We start from the raw sequence: 12,243 nt of genomic DNA on the forward strand, positions 1-12,243 counted from the left end.
AAAAAAAAAAAAAAAAAGATAAAAAAAGAAAAAAAAGAAAAGAAAAAAAAAAGAAAAGAAAGCGTAACCGACTCGTTTGAATTTTCGAGGTTACGCATAGGTATTACATCGGCTTTGACCACACCGATACGTTGTATTCGTTCTCACCGATCATATACATATACATATAGGTGACATGTAATTTCAAGCTTTTCTGTCCAACAAATATACTTCTCTTCGTCTGACATATCACGATGGCTATTCGCAGCTTGCCAATTGACCAACCCATGTGACGCGTGTGTACCGGCCGATTCGGGGACGACGAATCGTCGTGCTCTGGACGAGCTGGAAACGATCGTTGGCGTATACGCGATAGCGTCTGCATGTAAACGGAGAACACCGTGTCCCTCGTGTATCGGTCTCGCGTTTATACCGCATTTCGGACAAATTAGAGAAAGGGTTACTCTTCCTTTGCTCCGCTTTCTTGTTTTCTCGCGAGCACGGCTTGTGCCCGCGTACGCTTAGAGGTACGTCGATTGCTCGGCGATCGTTCGTTTGCTCGTTCGATCGATGCTCAACGATCGGACGATCGATCGAACGGCGTCTTATCGTTCTCGACGTGATATACGTACAACGACGATCGAAGGAACCGGCGATCGGTATCTCCAAGCTGGGAACTTAACCGAATGTTTCTTCCTGGTTGCAGATTACGCGAAAATGAGGTTCTACATGAGCCGAATGCCCAAGGATCGGAGAAGATCGCGCGGACAAGGTCGATTCGCGTGCGACAATTGTGATCGTCGTTACCATCAGATGAAGAATCTACGGAGACACGTGATAAACGAGTGCGGTAAACAACCGATGCATCAATGTACCTTCTGTCCCTATCGAGCAACCTACAGGTCTTATCTTCAGGTGCACATGATGAAGCACGCCAGGTCCGGATTCACGCCGCGAACAGCGACCATCAGGCAACAGGGAAATCCCTGAACGACTAGCGATCTCTCGCGATCTTTTTCGTCGATCGATCGAAACGCGCGAATCGAAAGCGCGTCGTTGTCTGCATCTGCATCGAACGGAATCGCGAACGCGTAGCGATCTCTCTCTCTCTCTCTCTCTCTCTATCTCTATCTCTGTCTCTGTCTCTGTCTCTTTCTCTCGGACTCCTCTGTCATAGATGCGTACACGTACACGAGCAAGAGCACGTAAGACGCGAGAACGAACGCGGACGCGGACACGCGTAAAGAGACGACAAAGAGGGCGTTCGCGATGGATCGATCTCCGTTCTTGATTCGTTGCTTCGGTTCCCGAGCGGGCGGATTTAAGCGAGAAAGAAAGGGAAAAGGATAGATAAACGGAAAAAGGACGGAGGACGACAACGAGACGCATCCGCGAACAATTGCAAAGCCTGCCTCGATTAGCGACCAGCTTTGCGACTTTTGTCGTCGACGATACACGGCGTAAAAGAGTGGCACGAATCGAAATAAAAATATGTCACGTTCTATACCAAACGTTTGTCTCTTGTCTATGTTTGGTGCGTTAATCATCCCCTTTCCGAGAGCCGTTACCTCCTGTCTGTTTTCTTCCTTCGTTTCATGTTCGTCGGAAGGTTCGAGGAACGAGAGTGCTTCGAGATCGTCCGACGACGCTTAAGTTTGGGAAAAAGCTTTTTGCCCCGGGAATCGTCGATCTCGACTAACCGATGGAATTTCGTGTCTGTTTCAGTCGAGTCGTCCCAGTATCCCGTGGTGTTCAAGCACACCTGTGCCACCTGTGGGAAAACGTACAAGCACAAGCACCATCTGAAGAGGCATCACGATTTCGAATGCGGCATCGATCCAAAGTTCAAGTGCGCTTTCTGCCCGCATAGGACTCGATACAAGGACAGCCTGATGAAACATATACTGGCCAGACACCAGCACCTTCACGATCAAAATCCGCGTTATAGATTGCAACAGGTGGACGCTCTTGCCGATGTCGAGGGGAACGTGCACATACAGGGAACAATGTTCGCCTCGTATCACGATTTCTCGCAAAATTTATAAAATCTCTCGCGAACGCATGCTGCTGTCACGTCGCATCGTGTATTTACCACTGTAGCCGCGCAGAACATCCTGTAAATAAAGAATCCTGTGTATTTTAAATTCACCGCAGTTTCTCGATGACTCGATCGGAGCGTGCGCGTACGCTCAGCCACGCGTAGGATCGGCGCGCACGCTACGCGCCATTCATCGTGTCGCTTACGAGGAAGAAAGTTAAAAAATCTCTTTTATTCCGTTTGTTCGTTTCCAGACACGAACTACAGCTCGTCCAACTGGACGGTGTCAACGTTGCCGTCGTTGCCGATGTTACCGATGATGCCGATGACGTCTCGCGTGGTCACGTATCCTATGAGGAATCTTCGCTCCATGACGTTAAAGGACGAACAGGGCAACGCGCATCGTTGGGGCCCGAGAAACTACCTTTGCACCGATTGCAATCAAAATTTCGCGCTGATGGCCTCGTTGACGCGTCACAGAATCTTCGAGTGCAACAATCAGTTGCTCGTGACCGAGCAGAGAAACGCTCGAGAAAGCAGCCCGGTGGAACGAGAAAAGAAACGAAGGAAGAAGAAGCACGTCTGTCCGGATTGCAACCGCGTGTACGCGGTTTTCACCTCGCTGTGGAGGCATCGCAATTACGAGTGCGGCGTCGAGCCAAAGTTCGTTTGTCCTATCTGCAAGTTTAGGTTTTCTCAAAAGAGCAACCTCGATCGTCACGTTAGAACCAAGCATTGATAATACTCCGTTGCTTCCGTTCTCTTTCCATCGGTTAGGATTAGAGGAAAGCGCGTTCATTTCGATTATTTCGATTATTTCGATTATTTCGATTATTTCGATTTTTACCCTTCTTAGTTGCGATATTTATTCACGGATTAGCGGTATACAGCGAGTAGCGTCTACGATCGACTCGAATCGCGCCGCCGTTCGTCGAAAGGACAACGAAATTCGTAGTACGCGAACTCGAGGCAGCGGTGATGGTCGATCGTGTGCCGTGCGTGCCTGTGGTTAGACGACTGTTCCAGGCGTCCAAACGCGCGACGCCGGGTGTAATTGTACCAATCGAATAAACGTGGTGTGCGTTTTCCGTAATCGTTATACGGTTCTATGCCAAAACGAACCAACTACGCTTTTCTTGCCTCTCTCGTCGACCGATTTCATTCCATTTCTCGTTGATTCTTCGCATGTTCTTCCACCGTAGCGCGAAACGGCACCACCGAGGATCCTTACGTTCCGGTGTATGTGTTTTTCCCTAAATCGTCTACCGTCGTACAGACTGGACTTTATTGCCCGCTTCTCTAACAGGTTCTACCGTTTATTTCTAGGATTCGGATGGAGGCATTCGATCGAGAGAAACATGGCAGATACGAGGTCCGTAACCAGGCAAGTCGCGACTGCCAAATGCCAATGGTGTGGAAGAACGTATAAGATGAAGAGAAATTTAACCGCTCATATGAAATTCGAGTGCGGTGGTAGAAGGAACTTTACGTGTCAATTTTGTCCCGCGACATACAGGCAAAATATCGGTCTGCGTCGGCATCTTTTGCAAACACACGACGTTTATCTTCCTCCAACGTTTTCCGTTCCTAAGCGAATCTTTGTTCAACGATAGAAGCGACGCGCTCGCGAGTACGATTGTTTTTTTTTTCTTTTCCCCCTGCCGAATTCTATCCAATTCGAGCTCGCGTTTCCAATTGATTTCCATTTATCCGAGACTTTGACGCACGGTAGCTTATCGTTAGAAGAACACCCTTGGACTATGCGTTAAGCGATAAGACGAGGTGTACAGCCAAAGATGATACCATAGATATCTGTAAAAACCGTTATTATACGAACGGTACGAAATAAACGTTTACGCACTAGATAGAGAGAGAGAGTGAGAGGGGGGTAGAGGGGGAAGGAGGAAGAAAGAGCCTGATTTCCTTTCATTGTCCAAGATCGAACCGTTTCTGGCAGTGGCGGCGGGCAAGGGCAAAAGAGAGCGAGCGAGAGAGAGAGAGAGAGAGAGAGAGAGAGAGAGAGAGAGAGAGAGAGAGAGGGAGAGAGAGTACGTTACTCGTAATACCAGCTGACTGTTTATTGTCCAAGGTTTTTACTGGAACAAGATAAATTCAACTTGACATCTTGGTTTTCATTGTTTTACAGAAGCGCGAAACACCGCGAGCGGATGGAGGGACGGATGCTACGCGGAACCTTTCACCTGTTACCGATGCGGCAGATCGTATCAAATGAGACACAATCTGGTGAAACATTTGAGATTCGAATGCGGCGGACACAAGCATTTTGCCTGTAACCTATGCCCGGCGAGATACACGCAGAACGGAAAGCTAAGGCAACACATGCTAAACGCGCACAACATCTTCGTACCGCCGCGAAAAACATGGATGAGATCCTCTTACAGTTGAATCCCGCATTTATCCGTGTTTTCGTTCCTTTAGAATGACGATACTTTTCGCCACGCGCGACGCGATTAGCAGACGAGAGAATCCATCCCATGTAACCGTTTGTTCGATTAAGCGGTAAAGAAGCAATAAATCGTTAAAGAAAACGAACGCTGACGAGAACGTTGCGTCCTGATCCACCACTGGTTTTCACGCGTTGGTTCGCAGGAACGATTTTTCCATGCGCCAACTTCAAACGCCGAACGGGTTTTCCTATTCCAGAACGAATTCTACGATGTATTAGATAGCCTTGACAAATATACCAACGTTCTTTTGCAGGTGTCCACGACACAGCTCTCGGTGTGTGTGGTGTGTGTGTATGTCGTTGACGGTTTCGTCGGTGAAGATATACAGTATGGCGGATCGTCGAGCGAAGAACGAAAGGAAGGAAGAGCTACTTGGAAGCTAATAACCGACACGCGAAGATTCAGTTATCATCGAACGTCAAACTTTGAAGACGCGTTTCGCGTTTTCCTAATATCTCGCAGTGCCTTTACTTTACGTGTTTCTCCCTATTCCTTTCCTATGATGCAGAATTGAATAAACGATTATCTACCAGTCGTGATCGTTTTGATCGTTGATTCATTTGACGTTGTGGAAGCGAAAACCGAAATCGTTAATCGATTAAACGCACGCGCGTTCCAAGCGCGGAACAGCGTTTTGAACAAAAATCTCCGTCGTTGCTGTTTCTCGGTTAACGTAGTCGACAGAATATTATTGCCAGTTTCACGGTTCCTCTCGTTCGCATAGACCACGCGTTTAAACGATCATCGTCGTCGTCGTCGTCGTCGTCGTCGTCGTCGCCGTCGTCGTCGTCATCGTCGCCGTCGTCGTCATCTCAGAGGTGGAACTTTATTTTTTTTTTTTTTCTTTCCCTTTTTTTTTCTTTCTTTTCCTTCTCTTTCATTTTTTGTCCCTTTTCTTTTCTGACACTGGCAATTAATTTGGAAGCAATCGAGTCCGTTATAACGGATTAACGAAACTATCGGTTTCACCCATTGCCAGGGCATTCTCACGAAGAACAGAGCACTCGTGACACGTTTATCGCCGATTAGAAATCTCCGTCTAAGTCAGAACAATCGATATTTTCTCGATATTTCCCGGTTCTTTTCGTTCCTACGAGATCGATGTAAACGACTGACAGCAGCATTTTTCTTTTCGTTCGACAGGTTTCGCGAGGTCTCGGTTCACCTGTCAGAAATGCGGCCGGGGATACACGATGCTGTGCAACTTGAGGCGGCACATGAAGTGGGAATGCGGAGGAAAACGGCAGTTTCCCTGTTACTACTGCAGCTACAGTTTCACTCAGAAGACGAGCCTGCAGCGTCATCTGACCGCGATTCATAAGATCGACGTTGTCAACGGAGTGGAACCTGGTCTCATGTTGTAGAGGATATCTCGCTTTCGATCCTAGTTTTTGGATGGCAATCTCGTTGGTTTATAATCGACGAGAAAGGTCGTCGGAATCACCTAGAAAATTTTCACCTCCCTCTCTCCATCCATCTTCGTGATCACCTCTCCTCTTCCTTCACCCGCTCTTCTTCTCCTACTTTTCAACGTAAATCTCGATAGAACGCCTCTATGTGTCTCGTTACGAGTTTGTCCGTTACACCTCGCTTTGCTTCTTCCCGTCCGAGTGGATCCGGAACGTAGGTAGCTCCTTACGCTTCTTTGCCTTGCTCGTGTTCCATTTTTCCTCGATCCCTGTGGTATTTGATCGTAACAGGAGGGCATCGACGACCAGCAGATGGGAAGGATTACCTTTCAGACGATCGATCGGAATCGCTGGATTCCGTTCGATTCCGATAGAAATCGGGGGAGGCCCGTCCTCCGTTGGTACCTAAGCTACGACAACTGTGTTTCTCGATAGTTTTCATTCGCGATTAACGCGACTCTGCTGTTAATGTTCTTCTAGGTCTCGCGAAGCTGGCTCTCTACCCTCGAGCAATTCGCGGCGTATAAAGGCCGAGCATTCTCACTAGCGTGTACAGAGGGTTCCGTTACCAGCTACTTGGAGCACTTTGACCAAAACCCTTGACGCTCGTGGCGCTCGTGGCTCTGTGTCTGTTCGTCGGCTCGAAGAAACGATGACGAATCTCGACCGTTCCAAGATATATTCCACGTTCCGAAGAATCTCTGATCCATCCATCGAAGATGTGTCGCGGGGAAGGAATTCGACTATGCGTTCGTCGGCTATGCACTGTCGGCTGGAAGATTGGCTACACGCGAAGACAGGGAACGTTGCATCGTGGAAGAAAGACGACCGCGAAATGTGTACATCGTCGAATCCGAAGATATACTTGGCCAAAGATTATCGTAACGCGCGACAAACATGTGCATAGTGTGTACGGACATTGAAATCGGTCGAGTTCTTCCGTCGTTACGCAGATTGTATAGATACCTGTTGAACTTTGACACGTTGTAAATGATTTCGGCTGGACGCGTTTAACGTAGTCGGTGTCGTTTGTTTTTAATGCTATATTATCAAAGTCCACTTTAACTCGTCTCCTAGAACGTCGATAGTTGTTTGATGTGCCATCGAGTGTCTAGCAGAGATAATAAATATAACAATAAAATTTTACCGACAATCTTCAAGCACCTTCCGCAACGGTCGCTCGTCTTCCACTCGAAGATTGGACGTGTACGCATATGTGCACACGCTGAACGCATACTCTCGGTACACGCATACGAATTTTTGTGTCGTTTCTTTTGCCGAGTTATCGCTCGTTTATAAAATCTACGGAATACGCGCGAGTTTCCATCTTTCAAAGTTTCATCTATAAAAGTTTACGTTTATTACTTTTCTTGCTACTCGTCGTTACTGTTTTCTTCATTTTTTCTTTTTTTTTCCTTCTTTTGTTTCTATTTCGTAAAATAACACGAAAAAGAGAAAGAGAAACCTTTTTTTCGAAACGACACGTTCTCGCTCTAACCGACGTCGGCCCATATCGAAGATGTTCGACCTCTGCGTATCGTTTCGATGTACAAGTACGTATACGGTATTTATTACTGATCGCCCTTGTCCCAAAAACCATTCGATCGCTATCGTAGTCGTTTCCGATCGTCCTTTGAATTTCACGCGCGGGCACAGATAAGCTGTATCGTAATCGGTTCTTTCTTCTTCCTTTTTTTTTTCTTTTTTTTTTTTTTCTTTTTTTTCTTTTTTTTCCACGTCTTTCCTTTCCGCAGTTGCTCGTATAACGAGAGTGCGAGTAAGAGAGAGAGGGGGAGAGAGAGAGAGAGAGAGAGAGAGACAGACAGACAGAAAGGGAGGGAGTGAAAGAGAAAGGAAGAGTGGTGGTCTGGGGAAAAGAAAAAGAAAAAAGAAGGGAAAAACTAACGTCGATCGATTTTCTTTTATTTTCCACGATACGAGTATTTTCTTTTCGTATCTATATGATTTTCTTCTACGGTAGATCGCGTACGATATACCTTTTTTCGCGTAGAACCGTTCGAAACCGTTTCTTTCGGTCTTTCCATCGAGGTCAAATCATCGATGCGTATTCTCTGTACTATCGCCTACTTTCAGATTCAATAAACTTTCTTCTCTCCTTTGAATTTTCACGCCTCCTCCCCCCTTAACGTGTGAAATTTCTCTGCTTTTTTTTCCAGAGAGCAAAGCGGATTACCGAATGTACCTAAAATGTCTGCCACCGATCGATCTCGCGAACAACTCGGCCGCTCCATTCAATCCGGGTATGAGCTGTTCGGCTGATCCGAGGCTACTCTTTCAAGACTCTTCCCCGTGGATCCCGGAAACGGACAAGCCTTACATGTGCTCGAGCTGCGGCAAAGGTTACACTCACATATTCACGCTGAATCGTCATCGTCGGACGGTATGCGGTAAAATCAGGAATACCAGCGGCAAATGGAAGTGTCCTCGTTGCACTAGGTCCTACGTCACCGAAGGCAATCTCGTTCGCCACGTTCGATTCGAGTGCGGCGTCAGAAGGAAGTTTTGCTGTATCTTCTGCAACCGGAAGTTCACGCAACGTTGCAGCCTGATCAGACATCTGAGAAATTTTCACAACGAGAGTTTCGATAGCGCCAATAACGCTGTTCCTCAAGAGTATCAGCCGGTGAACGCGTGCCACGTGGAAGTAAAAAAGTCCGAAGACTCTAGAGTATGAAGACGCTCCGTCTCGGAAGAGAACGTTTACTAATCGACCATTACTTTTAGGGATATCGAGTAGAGACTAGAATCGAATATCGTTCCTTTGGCCGAGAATATTGCCAAGTGATTTTCCTCGCCAGTTTCCGAGTGTGACGTATTCTTTCCTTTTTTTCTTTTTTTTTTTTTTTTTTTTTTTTTTTTTTTTTTTTCTTTTTTTTATATTTTCGTACACATTTCTCGGCAATGGTAGGAAATTGGTTAAAAAAAAAAAAAAAAAAAAAAAAAAATACGTCGAAGGATTCTTCCAGAAGAAAACGTTTTTCTTTTTCTACCTTTTTGTTCCTTCTTTTTTTTCGTTATTCTTCTTCCTCTTTCGAAGGATATAGTAGAACCTTACGAATCTGTTTAGTCTTCGGCGTTGATAATTTAGTTCGCAAAGAGGAATTTAAGCAAAATCGACTATTTCAAAATTTGAAATCGTTCTGCGCATACGAAAAGGAAGAAACGCGAAAGACGTCGATTAAGACTAGTGTCTCGTTATTCGCGTGGTTCGTGGATACAAGTATTTGCCGATGGGTAAAATACCGATGGCCTTTCGATAAGCTTCCGACTATCAGAAGAATATATATGTACACACACACACACACACACACACACACACACACACACACATTCACGCGCGTGCTCGCGCGCGCTGTATTTGTAAGGTAAGATTATAAATGGCACTGAAACACGAAGAAAGATTTTTTGGCGATTGTACCGAAAATGATCGGTGGAAAGGCAAAGGACCGCAACGATCACGATATTCGCGATAATTATGTGCTCTTTTCTTGACAAGTGTCTTATAGTTAGATACGAATATCAACGATGTACTGGAAGTACAAGAAGACGATACGCTTCGTTGTAATTTGGAAATGCTTTAAAGTTACGTATAGAGGCATAATTTGACTTTGATACGATTTTTTCTCGTCGTCGGATTTGTTACTGTTATCCGGTGTGCGCCGCGTAGTAGTGTTCAGGTCTTGAAAGTTTTCAAAGTACACGGACGCGGTTCGGTACTTTGCTATTTAAGGATAGGTGAATGTCGCGCATTCGTTCCACGTGTCTGGCACTTTGGTCCAAGCACGATATGCCAACGAATCAGGCGCGTACCTTTCTAAAAACTAACTTCCAACTACTCTGCGTTGCTGAAAAGAAGTCATCTGAGAAACTCGTAGGACCGAGTCCCCACCAGCCCAACCATTCTAACATCATGGCAGAAATAGAGTAAAACGCTTCCCTTATCGGTAAAACCGATCCCTTCCTATTAGCCCGGTCATAGAACACCATGTGACAAAGGAAGCGACCGAAGCAACGAGACAAAGCGAGACAGACGCAAGAAATAGATGCAAGAGCGTAGACTCGTCCCAAAAGTATGTTAACTTTAGATTCTTCCGACGAACGCATGATTATCTGCAATTACTAATTACTAATTAGCATCTCGATTAACTTTTCATTGCATTATGCAGCAAACGTGATGTCCTATGCGCATATTTTTTATATTTATGTTGTATCGTATGATTTTTTTAAACGGTTATCTAGTACGATGCAACTATACAATTAATTTATCATAAGAAATACATCTTAAATTTTAAATCAATTCTCATAAATGATGTTAATTATTATTACTTTTGTACTTTTTTTGCTTTACTTTATAAATCTTTGAGCTATTGTCATCTGATTCCTTATTCGACTCGCTGCTTTGTATTTCCAATTCCAGGTCTTCAGTTGCGTCTTCTATTATTCCATCTTTCGCCCAATATTCGTGTTCCAGTGTTTCTACGTGTTTACAAAATCCTTTCCAATCATTTAGTGTCGTTTCGTTTATTGCCTGGTGTATAGTGTTTCCAATTCATTGTAACTTAACTCTGAGATAACGTTTCTTTCGCGGATATCCTACGCCTATGTTAACGTATCACGTTACCGAACTTGGAGATAGTAGTTTTGGGAGTGTCATAGAAGAGTGGTATATAGAGTATTACTAACACCGCAACCGAACGAGACGACTTCGTTTCAGCAACGCAGAGTACGTACACTTTAATGGTGCTGAATACGTTGAACTATTTTACTTTATCCCTTTTCTATTGTCGTTACTGTCGCTACTACTGCTACTAATACCATCACTACTACCACCACCACCACCACCACTACTACTACTATTACTACTAGTACTACTATTACTACTATTACTACTACTACTGCTACTACTACGACTACTACTTATTACACGGTTATCATTATCATTATTATTATTATCATTACTAATACTATTATTACATCATCATCATCATCGTCATCATCATCATCATCGTTATTCTTCTTCCTCTTATTATTACTATTATTATTGTCATCATTCACATCATCGTTATTATTATTGTTCTTATATCGTTGCATAATCATTTAAATTAATCTTCTAAGACTGCGTTATAAGAAAAATTAGGATTAAAAGATCGTAATAGTGCACTTAAAGAAAGAAAGAAAGAAAGAAAGAAAGAAAGAAAGAAAGAAAGAAAGGAAGAAAGCAAGAAAGGAAAAAGAAAAAAGAAACAGTTTCACTAGGACATATAAGAAAAATTGAAGTTGCAATGAGAAACGGCGGTTTACACTTGGTTGTATCGCGATGGTGAAATTGCGACGTTAATTTTTCTCGTTAACTCGCGTCTGGTAGTTGATTGGGCTGTGAAAATTATTTCTCCTCCGTTTGTCTTTATCTCTGTGAAGAAGGATGGCGTAAAGGAGAGCGTTTCGACTGGAAAAATTAAGGGCGCTCGTGTACCAGAGATTCGTGTTCGTATAGGTTTTTCCTTTACCTCGACTCGCGATACCGACAAATACGATTTAAGAGAAAACTTTGTTGTTGTGTAAGGTGTTGCGTAAGAACAATAAATACACGCGGTTTACGTACCTCGTATGACGCTTTTCCTTGACACTGGCACACCGAGACGTAAAGAAAATCTTCGTACACGCTTGTTTCCGTAACGGAAGCGCTTGCAACTCCAGCAATTCTATTCCATCCCTCGACATGGAGTATCATCCGACGCGAAAAGGAAAACGAAGAAGGGAAAGAAGCGAAGAAGAAAAGAAAGAGAGAAAGGTTTTCCGAGTCGTATTTTCGCGCGTATCTTCCGTTCCATCGGAGTCTATCTCTCCTTTCTTTTCGCGTTCTCTCTGGCGAGTACGCGAAACGATCGAATCGTGGGATACGCGTGTACGTACGCGAGTACGTGCGAATATATGTGCGTATAAGATGCGTGGGAATTTATTTAACTGGTCCGCAAAAGCCGTGCCTGTGTCGTTGTCCCGTTGTCGCCTCGTCTCGCGACGGTTTATCGTTAACGTTCGTTCAAAGATAGCTTATTTAGATCCGTTCCCGTTGACGCTCGTTATGTTTGTTCCTCCTTTCTCTCTTCTCGAACGAAAAATCACCACTCACTGATGCAACTTTCCGATACTGTTTCAGTCAAAGGTCCACTTTTTTGCGATCAACTGCCACGCGATATTTGGAGGCGTTGCAAGGACGACCTTCTCTGTTTGAAGTGCGCAAAGAAGTACAGCGACTGGAGGAGTTTGCGGAAACACATGAATTTTTTCTCCCAAATGGAACAGCTCTATCCTTGCCCTTATTGCACGC

At 44.7% G+C, this 12,243-nt stretch overlaps 1 protein-coding gene across 1 annotated transcript; it reads left to right on the forward strand.

Moving 5' to 3' along the window:
* Nucleotides 1-7,279: 7,279 nt before the first annotated feature.
* On the forward strand, nucleotides 7,280-8,700 carry LOC108548458 (zinc finger protein Xfin). Its single transcript, XM_017901393.1, has 2 exons — nucleotides 7,280-7,447; nucleotides 8,072-8,700. The coding sequence occupies exons 1-2, from the start codon at nucleotides 7,414-7,416 to the stop codon at nucleotides 8,587-8,589; spliced, it is 552 nt and encodes a 183-aa protein (XP_017756882.1). The 5' UTR covers nucleotides 7,280-7,413; the 3' UTR covers nucleotides 8,590-8,700.
* Nucleotides 8,701-12,243: the final 3,543 nt, after the last annotated feature.

The sequence above is a fragment of the Eufriesea mexicana genome, unplaced genomic scaffold, assembly GCF_001483705.2.
Source record: "Eufriesea mexicana isolate 0111107269 unplaced genomic scaffold, ASM148370v2 scaffold1523, whole genome shotgun sequence".
Classification (NCBI taxonomy): Eukaryota; Metazoa; Arthropoda; class Insecta; order Hymenoptera; family Apidae; genus Eufriesea; species Eufriesea mexicana.

Bases quoted from the DNA above. Each gene is read 5' to 3' on its own strand.
- LOC108548458 (XM_017901393.1), top strand. From the start codon at position 7,414: ATGTTCGACCTCTGCGTATCGTTTCGATGTACAA. The intron at 7,448-8,071 runs GTACGTATACGG...TTTTTTTTCCAG, and splicing joins CGTATCGTTTCGATGTACAA to AGAGCAAAGCGGATTACCGA.